The 14,898-nt window shown below is 42.8% G+C and overlaps 1 protein-coding gene across 1 annotated transcript in view; it reads right to left on the minus strand.

Annotated features, from left to right (window-relative positions):
- Positions 1–14,898, minus strand: part of RIPOR2 (RHO family interacting cell polarization regulator 2) — a 68,673-nt gene that overhangs the window by 26,242 nt on the left and 27,533 nt on the right. Inside the window, exons 2-8 of the mRNA XM_027678723.1 lie at positions 8,971–9,097; positions 7,604–7,759; positions 6,888–6,966; positions 6,654–6,677; positions 5,511–5,564; positions 2,476–2,625; positions 1,465–1,528 (exon numbers count right to left, since the gene is read on the minus strand). Coding sequence (XP_027534524.1) covers positions 1,465–1,528; positions 2,476–2,625; positions 5,511–5,564; positions 6,654–6,677; positions 6,888–6,966; positions 7,604–7,759; positions 8,971–9,097 — 654 coding nt within the window. The remainder of the gene's footprint in view (positions 1–1,464; positions 1,529–2,475; positions 2,626–5,510; positions 5,565–6,653; positions 6,678–6,887; positions 6,967–7,603; positions 7,760–8,970; positions 9,098–14,898) is intronic.

Raw genomic sequence — 14,898 nt, forward strand, 5'->3', positions numbered from 1 at the left:
ATGATATGTCATTTCTCTTTGCTGTTTTCTAATTTGGGCTTCTTTATGCTGTGCAAACTGTGTTCAGAAGCAGCTGCTGTTTGTGGTTTGTGCTCTGCTCCCCCACATGAGTACAGTACCTGCTTTCTAGAGAGCCCTTGAGTTTTGCTGGAGGACTTGGGCATACAAAAGAGAAGGGGCAAGACCTCTTCAGCCCAGCCATTTATGACACTGTGGCACTTTCTGCAACATGTCCTGCTATCAGGAACTGTGCATTGCATTTATAGAAAATAAAGAAATGCTCCACGGGACCTGACCTGATGCAATTCCCTTTATACATTCCATGACATTGTGTTTCCTTCAGCATGCCCATGCTGTGGTTCTGCTTTGGGTTTCTGTACAGAAATATCTGGCTCAGTTTTTGTGTGTCCATCTTGTAACTTTACATCTATGCGTCTTTGACTGCCTTTTCAGCACTGAAGAGTGCTTTAAAACCTGAGGGATGGGGCTAGGAGAAACTCCAACAGCTGCTGCATTTGTCTTCCCTAACATAAGAGCACAGAGCAGCTATTTTAACTTAATCTAAGATTAATCTTAATCTTATGCAGTGCAACCATGGGACACAACTGTGACAAGGCAGGCAGAATCAAACCCCTGTATGACATTTGTGAGCTCTAAAAGCTCCACCAGCAGTACTATGGATGTTTTAAATGGTAAGATTTCAAGTGAAGAATTAAGAGTTCGTGAATATTTAGATGCTGGTTTTGTTTTACAGAACTATTGTCATGCCAGTGATTGAAGGTCCAAAAAAGATATCTCCCCACAATCTCTTCTTCAAGACACTGAGTCTTAAAGGGATAACAGCATTAGCAATACCCGATGATCCACTGAGGCTTCAGGTAGAACTGATTCCATTGTATTCAAACCCATAAAATCTCCTGTCATAAAGACAAGGAATAAAACGGAAAGGTAAATGCCACCATTGAGTTACCTAGGTAAACCACTCCCAGCTTTTTGGTTTTTTTACATTTGGTCGAAAATAATATTAGTCACAAATAGCAAAAGTAAAGAACTTAGAAACAGCTGATGTCAAATTAAGAAAGTATTCTGAACTTCAGCTCCATGGAATTTCATGGAATTTCCCAGTCATCTTCTTAAAGGGTTACTGAAATAGAGGCAAAAAGCACATCAGCCTTCGAAACTGAATTGCTTTGGCTGTTGGGAGGAGTGGGAGGCAATTAGCCTAGAAAACAAGCAGCAGCATATCAGAAAGTCTCTTTGTAAGATTTGGTGTTCCTGTTTCTGTGATCCTTTCCAGTGGACAAGGGCATAAGTTGGGGGTTTGAAGTCTCAGCAATGGGTGTGTGCAGAGGAAACCACACCTGTCATAAATACATGTCACACAGCATATGTTGGTACTCTCACAAATATGCAGCAACTGCTACTGCTTATGGGGAAAGAAGGGGAAGGTGAAAAGGCAATTACCTTTCATCTTGATGCAAAACTCGCCCAATAGGTTTTCCAGCTCTGCTTCTATGGTACACATGTTCTGTGTTGAATAGGAGAACAGTGAGGTCAGACAAACTCTCTTTGGGCCTTTTTTTTTTCCCTTTTTTAAGGTCCATTTGGAAGGATAGATTCTATTATACAAACGAAAGATATTCTGCAGTAAAATCAATCTCAGAGCTATCTTTGCTATTTAGCTAGGTCTGACTCTAAAAATGGCAGCTAAGCTATGCCTGCTTGCACTGACACTGAATACAATCCCGTGCTCTTCTGCTGCTGCATACTAATCCTCCTGTTGGCAGAGGGAAGCTGTGGCCCTTGGAGCATAACCTGGTCATTGTCCTGGTCCTCTCCAGCTAGGACATGTGCCAGCAGCAGCTCTGTGCCAAACTGGCTCCCAGCACGATTTAATCTCTCAAGAAACACAGACTACATTAAGAAAAAAAAAAAGACTATGGGAGGTAGGTATCTGACCCTTTCCAGTTCTTCCTTCAGATTTTGGAAGGTTGTCACAGCGTGACAGCACTGACAGCGTGGGATGTTTGCAACACTATTAGACTGTTGTCCTGTTGTTAATCTCCTGCCTGTTTAATAAAATAAATCTTGATCACAGCAAGAAAAACAGGTAGGTTGCAGCACATATCTGTATACATATGGGTTCTAGTCCATCCCTAAATCTGCGGGTGGGAAGAAGGTAGTTGGAGTGTAAGTGGGTTTGGTGCAGATTTACAATTTTGTTCTTGTGCTGCAGTTCCCGGGTATAACCCAGCACTCATAGAGCATAAGCTGTTATTTCAAGCAACTCTTCAGGCCCATGTAACCTGTCTTTGTCAGTCATCAGGTATTCACCTGAAGACAAACAAATAGTAATTACTCTGCTTCACTGAGTTTGCTTTTAATTCTTCTACCTGGATGAAACTCTCCCTGAAACCAGTGACAAAGTTCCCATGGCTTTCAAACACTGTGAGAGTAAAACTGATGAGGATGTACCTCTGTGTACTCCTTGTAGCTCCTGTTGATTTCTGTTAAACTCTCTCGAGCTGCTTTGCTGGCAGGAGACATCGCAAAGGCTTGCTTCATTTTGCTGGCACCATCACAGAGACGTTTTTGGATACAATAGGCTTCATAAAGCTCATCCACCTAGCGGGAACAAGGAAAGTACATTAAAAAAAAAAGAAGCATAAAACCCAGCAAAATAAAGCCAATGCAATGAAGTAATTTGCATTAAAAGGAAACTCAGCCAAACCGTTAGATCCAATGGAGGGGCTGAGGAAATGAAGGTGTAATACCATTTCAGTCTATGTGAAAGAAACACAAGATAAAAATGACTTCCACTGCAAAAGTCTCAATACAGCAACAGTAGATGTTGCCAGCAATTCACCTGCTTGCCCTGCATGCCTTTAAGCATTGCTCCTCCCCATCTCCCCCTCTGGTAGAGTACAATTGTCCTCCCTGTACAATTGTACGGGGCGGCAGGTGTGCAGCAAGCTTCTCAAATATATCGGTGTGGAAGACCTCTTTCAAAGGCAACTGCAATGTCCACACTGCCAAATGGAACTGGAAGTGGTAAATGACACATTTAACAGGGTCAGCAGTCTTGAGTTTCCCTAATGTCAGGATCAAGGCTGTTACAATATTTGACTAATAGGTAGTATTGGAAGCTGGGAATGATTTTTTGAATTCTCACTGTCCATCCTTCAGAAACCGGAAGCCATACTCAGAATCAGCACACTAAAGGGCTTACAAACAGCTGATATCAAATTAAGAAAGTATTTTGAACTTCAACCTCCCCAGGCATTTACATAATTCCTAAGTCATCTTTTTACACTCCTTAGACATGACTTAGGCACCCAACTTTTCATAAGCACTCTGGCTGTTTTGCAAAACATAGTCACACAATATTTAAAGCCTCACCTGGATCTATCTTCAGAGGACAATGGATTTACATGTCTCATGCTTTGGTTTCCTTTCTCCCTCTAATCCTTGCAGTTACTCCATCTGAGTTGTTTGCTAGGAGTCTACAGTGGTATAGATGGTGTATATATATATATATGCATAAACATATACACCAGCTATATATAGTAACACGTATTTTTATAGACATAATCTGTCTGATACAGAAGATGTCGGTTTTCTAACCTGACTTTATCAGGGTGAAGAGAAGGACAGGAATGGAAGAAGCTGTCTCTTTTTTCTGCTTCTAATGTCCCTGCTAAAACAGGATGATACTTTTTTACCTAAAATAACTTTTTTCCCTTGTTATCTCTGACATAAAAAGGTCACCCTGTGCCCCGTGATGCTTCTGTTCAGTAGTGGATTTTCATAGAAGCATTTCTCCCTGTGAAATCCAGCACCTTGGCTTCATCAGTTCTATGACTTTGTGTTGCTGCACTAGAGATGGACCTGATGTGACAATCCAGACATGTTCCAAATCCCATTTTCCAAGCCTGCTTAACCACCAACAAAAAGTGCTGTTGCTGATTTGTTTGGAACAGGACTTGTCTTCCTGATGGCTTCAAAGCCTTAGGTTGATTTTTACAAGGCAATCTTGGATACCCAGTGGCTGAAGCCTCTGACTTGAGGGCACCCTAACCAAAACAGGGAATGCTTTGCAAAGTGAAGGAGTTCAGCAGAAGGTAATGGAGGTACACATAGTATTTTGCCATTTTGAAGTTATAAAAAAAACTCTCTGCAGTCATACCCACTCTTATTTCTCTTGCAAGTCAGCAAGCTAAAACCAGCTACTATAAATAGCTATCACTTGGTATTTACTTCTGCCATCAGAGTGGAGCATTAGCCAGGGATTGATATCCTGCTCCCACCCATATGAGCATGGCTAGGACAGGCTCATCTGCTCCCCAAATATGTGGGATCTGCTGCTGTGCATCCCATTCTCCTCACTTTGCTTCCTCTACGGAGCAGCAGCAGGTAGAAGACAGAAGGCATCCCTGTGGCCCTGAAAGCATACTGCTAAAAAAGATCGTCTCTATCATTAGAAAGACATTTCTTCATCTGCCCAAGCCTGTAAGCTTTAATACCGCACAGCTCGGTTCCTTTTGTCTCTGTTGCTGTGGGTTACAGAAAGTGAACTAATGTACTCAGGAAGCTTGAGTAATACTGACCAGCATTACCTCTTGTGTTTGGAGCTTTTCAGTCTTATTATAAGCTGAGAAACCATTAGCTCTGAGCTGGCTGGAGTGGGAAGGACTTGAATGGAAATGTTCTTCAAGTACTAATTTTTGCCATTCATGTTGCCAGCAAGAGAGTAGGTGGCTTGGGGAACAAAATTTTAGTCTATCACCTTATGATTTATATTTTTATTTTCGGCTCCAAGAGTAAGAGAAGAGTGAAATGAAAAGGTTTGGATAGGTTGTCATAATTGGAGCACTTCAAGCTGTGCAAACGCTTTTCAAATGACTCTCAAAAGATATTTCATCTGTCAAAAATAATTCATTCCTTTGTCAGGCTCAGAAAAGTAACTAATTGCTAGCAGATATGTTTATAATAAGAGAATACATGCCATGGATTTTGTCCAGCTTTAAAACGTATTAGTGTAAATCACGAGTACCTCTACCGAATATTCTCACCGATATATTCAAATGGATGTGGGCCCCAAACCATGCAGCAAAAGCATTAGCAGTGAATCCAGGAATAAATCCAAACTAGCTGCTGTGTGTGCTAGAGATAACTGCTGAATTAAATTACTTTCAGATGCAACTCTCTTTCTACCTATATGCATGCAGTGAGATAGATTTTTCCCAGCAAGTCTCCAACCCTGTGTTCTCTCTGTAGCTAAAAGCATGCAGGAGTGTCTCAGGGCATGGCTGGACCTTGGGGTTTACAAACCATGTGGAAACCCTTTCTTTGGCTCCAACCACCAGCCTATCATGGAAAAAATACCAGATCTGGGAGAGGTTTTGTCAAGACAGCCTCCTCAGTGCAGAGGGGTAGCAGGAGGCCAAGGGTTTGTTTTCCTAATAACATAGGAACAGATGCAGAAGCAAGATGATAGGAGAGCTCATTACCTTGCTAATGTGGAACTCCAGCCTTCTCATGTATCTTTCGACTGCTTTGATTTGCTGAAAGAAAGAAAAAGCTGAGGGTGAGGCACACTTAAATAAATCAGTAAGACACTGACAGGCTAGGTCTGCTAGTCCCCTATGGATCTGAGATATTCCTCCTTAAAACGCACCAGACCACGAATCTGGAATCAGTTGTCCAACCTTACTATTGTTAAGCTGCTGCAGACAATGGAGCTCCCTGACTTCTATACCTAATGTATATTTTTAAACAAAAAAGAGTTTTAGTTCGGTGGGATTTCTCTTGGTTTTTCTAATTATTAAAAAAAAAGAAAATTTTAAAAATCAGCTTTTTTTTTAGTCTAAAAATAATATTTTCAATACTCTGAAATCCTGTATTAAAATTGATCAGATTCTGCATTTCAAAATCCATTCTCATCCTTAGCAAACTGGTTTTGACCGTAAACCCAAGCTTGGCATTTTGACTGAAAAAAAAAGTCAGACTTGTTCAGGAAATATTTTTGAAAGTTTTCCTTTTCTCTCACCCAAATTTCCTGCAGGGAAAAAATATTTTTGAAAATTTTCCTTTTCTCTCACCCAAATTTTCCTGCAGGGAAAAAATATTTTCAATTTTTCCTTCCTCAGAAATGACAGAAGCAGGAATGAACTGGGGCCTGACCCAGCCCCCAGGCCCCACAGTGTGCCCTTGCCAGCCCCCATCCACCTGGAGCTGGCTTGGCAAGGTTGCACAAGGCAATGGATTTAAAGTCTATCAGATGACAGAAATAGGAGGTCTTACTCCTCCACTTCCTTCCTTCCCTGGCTAGGGTCTGCCTCTTTCCCCGTGCCCATTTCAGAGCCAGTTTGACCCAGCAGTCCTCAGAAAAAAGGTCGATGGGGTACATTTGATGCCGGGTTAGTGAGCACAGCTGGCTGGTAGAGATACTGGGCAATATCAGAGCCCCTGGGAAGAGAAAGGGAGTAGGACTTCTTCCTTTGAAAGTGTAAATAACCAGGTAACTTCTCCCTCAACAGTGTTGGTTGGCATGGCTGGTAGATCTGCCTGAGAGAGGTTTCCCATGTCAGCTATGTACACTGTATGGTTACTAATGCTGCCTTGCAAAATGAGTGTCAAAGGGAGTAACATACCTTATCTAAATCATACAGGACTCCCTGCAACAGAAAACATGAAACTGTTATTAATTTTGCAACATCACAAAAAAGTAATGTTTGCCAGTCAATAGAAATCACAAACAAGACCATGACTAGAAGAGAAGAAGAGCACCAGTGCAAATTCCCTATATCCCACTCCCATCCCCTGGCTGCTCCAGCACCTCAAGAAGGCCACTGTGCATCTACACGATGACAAAGCACGACACGTACCAGGCGTGAGTTTCTTTTCATGTCTTTTAACTGAGTAGTCAACTTATCCAGCTCTGTCTGGTGAACTTCCAGATACTCACTGCAAACACAAAACAGAGAAGGAGGTATGAGCTTTGCAGCACATACCAAGCTGGCTGATGACCATCCTAAAAGAAAATCTTCCCAACAAATGGTTTTCCTCACTGGATGTGTTTACAGACAAAAACTCATTTACATTGAACTGTCTTTAAAGCAGCTCCCTGCTGCTTTTTTGGGAATAAATAGGAGCCACTTATTCAACTGTGTATAAGAACTCGGTGTTTTCTTTACACTGAACAACCAGTTTCAAGTAAGCTAATCTGCTGCTCAGTTTATGGGCTGGTGCCTTCCAGTCACTGCCCTTGTATCTGGCTAATAAAAGCCCTGTTATCATTTGGGATGTTATCTGAAAGGTGATATAAGCCTTTGATAGGATGCTAGGAAATTCAGAGGGCAAAAAAAATCTAATGTTGAAATCACAGACTTTGTGAGCTTTACATGAAATGTGAATGGAAATGGGATTCTGCCTTCTGTATTCCTGCTTCCCATACAAATATTTCAGGTCCTAAGTGTTACAATTCAGGCTTCAAGAGGTGTATGTTCTCCCATGAGGAAGGATTCCTGTTCTTGTGATATGCTTCTCCAGACTCTAAAATGCCACAGAAAGCTTCAATCAACAAGCAGGGTAAAGTTCTTACTCCAGGCCACTCTTCAAGGCTTGATAGACCTCTTCCACCCTTTTAGGCTGGGGCTCTTTGGGTGTGGTGCTGTTCTTATGGCCCAAATTATGCATTTTCTTCACCTTTGCTTGGGGCTTCTTGAGCGCAGAAGAATTTTCAATAAAGGAATTACACCTGCAAAATGAACATCAAAGAGGAAGAAATCCCCATAAATCATAGAAATCTTGAAGGAGCATAGCTTGAAGAAATCTTCTGATATTATATCTGCCAGCAGAAAGGAATCTGCTTCTGTGCCTGCCAGTTAAAGGACTGCATTTGTTTACCGTTTAAGAGTCTGAGTAGCCTGGGACATGCGCTGTCAGCTTTTAATGTGCCCATTGCCTTCCCAAGACACAAATGCTCATCTGGAAATGCCAGGCTGAGTCTGAGGCTCATCAGATATTTCTCTGTCTTATACCATGCCTGTCCTAACTCACATTGCTTAGCCAAAGCCATGAGAGGGCTGAGCTACAACCAGCTGCTAAAAAGAAAGGGGAGCCCAGATAATCTCAGATGTAAAGCCTGTGGACTCCTAAGAAAGACTGGGACTTGGTTAAGAGCACTTCTGGAGGATAGTATCAGACCACTGATCTTGAGTATGGACCATAGGTAGCTCTGTATGGCAAAGGGAGGACACTTGTGTTGCATGTAGGTGCCTCTGGTGACTTTACTAGGGGATAGGTCAGCATTTAACAACTATGACTACTTGCGCTCTCAATGGGAGGCAACCCTTTGTCCGCCATTTCTCCTCAGTTGCTAAGTGGTGGTCTGGCACTGGGGGACTACACAAGTTAAAATTAATTGTAAAGCAGCCTCTGAGGGCATCAGGGATTGAATGACTCGGCAGGTGCCTGACTCAAAGCCATAAGTCCAGTCTAACTAAAGGGTGGTGCATGTAAAGGCTCCACAGCCAAGCTCAGGGAAACGGCATTGTTTTGAATTCATAGCAATGCAGCAAGGAGAAAACTGTCTTTTAGGTAGCAGTGGTCTTAAACCGGGGGCAGAGGGAAGTGTTTCATGTTCCTGCACATTTCACATGTTGAAAAGATCACTGCCTAAGTTAGTTAAGTTAAAATGATTCTCTAAAATTCTCTCACAGCTCTGAGGCATGTGAGGAAGCCCTGCATTAATGGGGGAGAGGCAAACAAGCGCTTGGTAGTTCAGGCAGAGGGTAACAGCTTAGTTATACAAACAATATATAGAGACATTTAAGCCTAGGAGACTGTATTTGGCAAGTCAGAGAGAAAGAAGTCCTCTCTCACCTCTTTTCCACCTTCAGCCCCTAAACCCCAGGGCTCCCTTCGGGCCTGATTTCGAAATTCCCTTTAGAGAACAAGAGCACTTGCCTGGACCGTCTTTCCTGAAGCCCACTGAAGCCAGCAAAGGACTGGCTTCTAATAATCCCATTAGGACCTCCTGGGGAGAATGAATGTGATCCTATTGACATGATTTCAGGGAGCCTGGAAGATATTCCTGAAAAACAATAGAAAGCATGTCAGTAACAATGGAGAGTAAGAGACAGGCAGTGAGCATGGGATAGCCTGGTGTCCATCAGTGAAGGTAAGGGGTAACTGAACCCCACGAGGTTCTGCGAGCCAGGGCATGAATCTTTTTGAATCACCAAATCATCCCTGCTCAAAAACCAATTGGTCCTATTTTAATTCTGACTTACAGCACAGCATCTACTGAAAATGTGCCAGAGACACAAAGAGGGTCTGGATGTGGCACTAGAAACAACTTCAGTGTGATAACCCCAATGCCACCCCTTGATTTCTGCCATGCCTGGCATGCTTCACCCCTTGCCCCAGTGTCTCCATTTGCTACATCAGGGTGTCCTGGAAGTTATTTTGGGAGCATGTAGTGCTCTTAGGGGACACTCACCACCACTTCAAAGTGGGATAATGTATAATAATAAAAAAACTAGGTTCATTCAGCATGAATCAAATCCTGCAGCTACCTTTTGATCCTTGCTTGTCTTCCCCATGGCTGTTCCCACTTGGCTGCTGAGAAGCAAGATGCAGTGGCTGTACACACAGCCATGATGTGCTGTGATGAGAGAGGGATGCTCTCCACTAGGAAGAGAGATAAGTAAATAAGCTCCATGTATGCTCTGCATTTCATGTGTCCAGTGGAGCCTCAGCAGAGAGGAAGCCCTGCGTGTGTGCTCATTTCCAATGCCCAGCTTGGGATCTGCACCAAAGCAAGGTGATTTCAATCCACCCACAAATAAATAGCAAAGTGCTATGGCTCACAGCAGCTCCATCAGCTACCACAAGGGGAAGGGGGATGCCTCCCTCTTCCTTTCCTCCTTAATCCACTGTTTTCTTTGTCTCTGCCCTCAGCAGACAATTAAGTTGATTTTTCTGCTGACTTGTTTTTGTGCTTCTCTGGCAAGAGGAATGGCCTCACCGATCAGCGTGAGGAGTACCATGGCCAGCAGAGGCTAGGCATAAGGGTAGGGAACAGGAGGGGAAGGGGGATGGTGGAGGACACTGGTCAGCGGGTGCTGCCAGACACTGGCTCCCCCATCCCACATGACCCATCTTCTCACCGTCTCCATCCTTCCTGGGATGTCAGCACGGCTGCTGACGCCATTATGCAGTGAAATGGACTGAGAAACTAGGCCAGCTTAAAAATGACCTGACAGAAAATGAAAAAGGGGGCTTTTTATATTTTTTTTCCATCTATTTTAAAAGCTGGACCCAGCCTGCCCCATGTCCCCAGTTCATTTCATTCCAACAGCTGGTGCCGAAGCAGCAGAGTGTAGGCAGAGCTGATGTTCTGTGAAACTGTGACCTACAGGGCTGACGAGGTGACAGTGAGTCTAAACCACCCTCTCATCCCCACAGAGGAGTGTCCAAAAAAGAAGCCACTTGTGAAGGCCACAGATTTGCAATGTAAGCCTTCACAACAGAACATATTTATTAAAGATAAGCACCAGAGCTACGTGGTGCTTGCATGGCAAACACTCACTGCAGAAAGCAAATACATGGGAAAACATTGTGCACAGATGAGTTATATTTCATATGCCACATTGAGCTGGGCAAATACTCTTTGAGGTGGTAATAGATGCCATGGAGAGCTACTGCTTCTCTGTGGAGGAGACTGCATTGCCTTTGTCAGGAATATTTCTGCAAGAGCTCTGCCAGGAACACTTCCAGTCTCAGCATTGCCAGTGCTACTGCTATTGAGATGTTTTCTCTATTGCACAACCAAACCAGCACATATCTTGCTGTTTTGGAAGTGAGGGCTCCCACCCCAGACAACCTCAGAGATATTATCTGGGTGTGCAGTCAAGGGCAGTTTTCTCCTCCACTATGGTCAGCAGATAACAGTACTCCACCATTCCTGTCACCAGCCTAGCCTGGATACAGCCCATCCAGCTCAGGGCTCAGTTTAACCACAGCAGGGATAAACCCTTGGGACAGAGAAGTCCCTCTCAGGCAGATCAGGACAACAAGCACATGTACTGGGCAGAAATCCACAGGCAGGAGAGACCGGGGAGAGGATGGGAGCCAGAGAAGCTCAGGAGCAGCTGCTCCTCAGAAGTTCAGAAGAAACTGCAGTGAGGATGTGCTTTGGCTAACTCACACAGGGATAAACATGCTGCAGCCACAGCTGGAGATACTTGAGTCTGGTCAACGAGAGCCCACATCTGGCCCCACACTCAGCCCTAGCTCTGTAAGGTTCTCAGCACACCTCTGCAGGACTGAGCTCTGCTCAGGCTTGCTGATACCTGGCACAGCACTTGCCAGAAGGCATTTTTCAGCTTCCAGGGTCAAACCTCATGTCCCTGTAGATGGCACAGGGTCTCCCTGTGCCAGCTCATGCCTAACAGCTCGAACTCCTCTGAGAACCAGCTCCTGAGAGACACAGCAGAAATAACATGATCACAGTCCTCTGAGGGTCTGTGCAGCAATTTCCCTTTGGTTTTGCAAATAACCTTAAGATAGTCAGGCTGCAATCTGTATGTTTGCACTTACACACAAGGATTTGCATTACAAGTCAGGTCCAGAGAACCAAGGAGCAGAAAATCCCTTGCAAGTGTTCAGCACTTGCATGGCTTGACACGATGATTAACACACACACACCCTGACAGCATCTGGAGACCTATGAGGGTAGAAGCTAAACAACACTGACAGTCAGAGGAGATTTAACTGCATGAACATCATCCATTCCTTAAAAAATAAGAGGAATAAAACAAAACTTGAAGTTGGGTGCATGACCGCATTAACCATAAAACATAATTACTTTAGATTCAAAACTGTTGTCAAAATTCTAACATCTTGTGCAGGATGAGTCTCTTCTGTATTAAAGTGAACAGAAGATGAATGTATTTCACTCTGAACAAAATCTTAGTGACCATGTCTGACTGTGTGCATACACAATTGAACTGTTTCGGTTTTCTTTTCCTTTGGGAAAACTTAAAAAATAAATAATTTTTGAAAAGGAATGCACTTATTTATTTTCTTTATTTTGCTCAAGCACTCAAATGGCTTTGCAAGGCTTTAGTAGCTAAGACTTTCCTCAAAATACCAGAAAGAAATGTTCAAGAAGTGCAATTCAAATGCAAATTAAAGACCTGCCTGGAGCTACTTTTGCTTTGCTTTTGCATAAAATGGTCAGAACTAAGAGCCCAGATAGGCTTGTGGCCTCTCCCTATATATTATACATAATCTTGGTGAATAATGTATGTTTAATTTCTGTACCGAACAAAACTGAGATAAAAGGAGGTAACGGAGTCAGAACTGATGAAATCACCCAGTTCTGTTCAGTTATTTTCCATTGGTCAGGTTAGATATTAACTCTATTGTACAAAAACAATCTGTTCTTAAGATTTAAACTTATATTGCTGACATCTCAGATATTTCCAACCAACCTCACAAAATTGCACTGACTCTGCCATGCAGCGGCAGCCCCTCAGCCCAGATTCACATAGACAATGGCTGCATGTGGGCACAGCATTGATGGGTTATTTATGAAACCTACATCCAGCAAATACACTTTGAGTGATGAGTATCGGTCCCATTGTTGTGATATATACTTTGTTGAGGGGGATTTATTTTCCTGCCTCTTAAACCATTCACAGGGCTCTGTGCTATTGACTAAATGAATCTATCTCTGAATTTAATAATAGTTTTATCCTGATTACATGTACGGATGTAGTTGCTAGTATAATTTCAGTAAGGCTCAGCCCACAAGGACTTACCCACAGCTAAACTGACCTGACTGGTATCCCCACAGCTGAACACTACTAAGGGATTTTGGTGGTATGCCAATGCAGCGATCAAGTTTCTAAGTAAGTCTACATTTAGCAGTTACAGGATATAATGCTACTGTTTTCTAGATACAGTATAAATTTTGCTCTCAATATAAAGCATGTTGCACATCTAAAATGGTATTAAATGCTTTTGAGATTTGAGATCCACTTCAGCAGCGGATGCAATGAGTATTCTTACACTTTTAAATCTATATAGCTAATGAACCAGTGATGCTTCATTTTAAAAAGACACCAGTCTCCTTATTGCTAATATAAGCATGCCCTGTGTAAAAGTATAATTAATGTAATTAGCACTGCTCGTGCTATGTGCATGGCAGTTGAATGATGAGCCCATCAGTGAGTCAAGGGATAAGGTGAAATCCCATCAGTTCTCCTCTGCCCTATTCACTGACAGCTTGCAGCAGGGAATGGCAGATAATTGATGATGTCTCTGTCCCTGAGGAAATAAAAGTCCCCTCTCTCAGCTCTCCTTTCAGTCTGGAAACAGGGAAACAGCTGAGCCTGAGCTAATTAGAGGGGATGGGACCATCAGGCCCATCACTTCCACAGAGCTGCCCTCTCTTCATCACCCTCAGCACAGAACTCTACCTCCCACAATGCTGAAATATTTGATAAACAGTGTGGACTTTGAACTAAGCTGAGAAAAGGAAAATTCCATCAGAAACACATTTGCTAAATCTAGACTGACTTTCTGTCCAGTCCCTTTCTATTTGCTTTTTCCCCAAGACCAATCAAGCAAAGATATTTTTTGTTCACCACATGAATGAGAGGAAGTTGGTTTTGCTAGACAGGCACTAGCAACCATGTAAAGCTGCAATATACCAGTGGTGATGGTGCTCTTGATTCCTCCTGCTCCCTCCCTCCCCCCACCTACAGTTATGGGTCTAGGGCTTGCTGTAGGGTGTTAGGGAGCTGTCTGCAGCTGAGGGTTCAAGGAATAAAGGCTTCGAGGACACTTGGGGATTATACATAATCCCTGATTAAATGAGAATGTGGGGTAGGTCTCAATGACTGAAAGGATCCTTGATAATAATTTTTTCGTATTTTCATGGTTCAAGGTCCATTCTGTATCCAAGGAGCTGTAATCCCTACAGTGAGATGGTATGTTGATTCTTCTGTCTGTAAAAAATTGGTGATAATTATTTAGGTTAAGGGAAACTGAGAGGGTCCACTAATTAATGTGAGTGGATGGCTGATGGTGTTTTGCATGCTAGGAACATTTCTTATCTGCAAACCCAGGGTATGTCTGACAAATGAGCTGATATCTTCTTGACTAACAAAAGGAGATATCATAATTTATGTCAAGGTCTAGCTTCTGCTTATTGGGCTGACTGGCCAGCCTACAAAGGTAATAACTCTTAAATGCACTAAGACAACATTTAGGAGCCTGCATTTCCTAAAGAATAACCTAAATAAGGGAAGAAACCAATTATACCCTAGAAGTCATGCCCTCCTCCCAGACAACCAATTCTTTCTGCTTTGCACTCATAAACCCAAAGAGCACAATTAAGTATAAAATTGTGTCAGCTCAGTTCAATGCTAAGCTCATTCAGTGCACCTTCAGCTGGTGTTGCTTGCTTTTGTAGTCTAAAGTCTAGTAATATTATTTATTTTCCAGCTCCTTCCTTCTGATTCAGTTGAATCACCTTGGCACTATGAGGCCAGCATGGCCAGTAGCCCAAATAACCACCTGGAATTTATGGTTTCCATGTTCCCTAGGCCCCAAGAAGGTACAGAGGTATGCATCTTGGATGAGAATGTAGATATTCTTGGAAGTTTTTTAATATAAAAATTTGACAATATGCAGGTAAGGGCACGCAGGAGCATTATAAATACTTTCACAAGAAATTTAATTCTTGCACAAGAGTTTTTGCACTTTCAGGACAAAAGCTTTTAGGCATTAGTGACTGGGCTCATAATTTCTGTATGTGTCAGGAACATTTCTGTGGGATGGGATCTCCTGGAAGCACCTGTAGAAAGGTGTTTTCTGTTG

The sequence above is a fragment of the Neopelma chrysocephalum genome, unplaced genomic scaffold (genome assembly GCF_003984885.1).
Source record: "Neopelma chrysocephalum unplaced genomic scaffold, ASM398488v2 Primary Assembly neopelma1_22b, whole genome shotgun sequence".
NCBI lineage: Eukaryota > Metazoa > Chordata > Aves > Passeriformes > Pipridae > Neopelma > Neopelma chrysocephalum.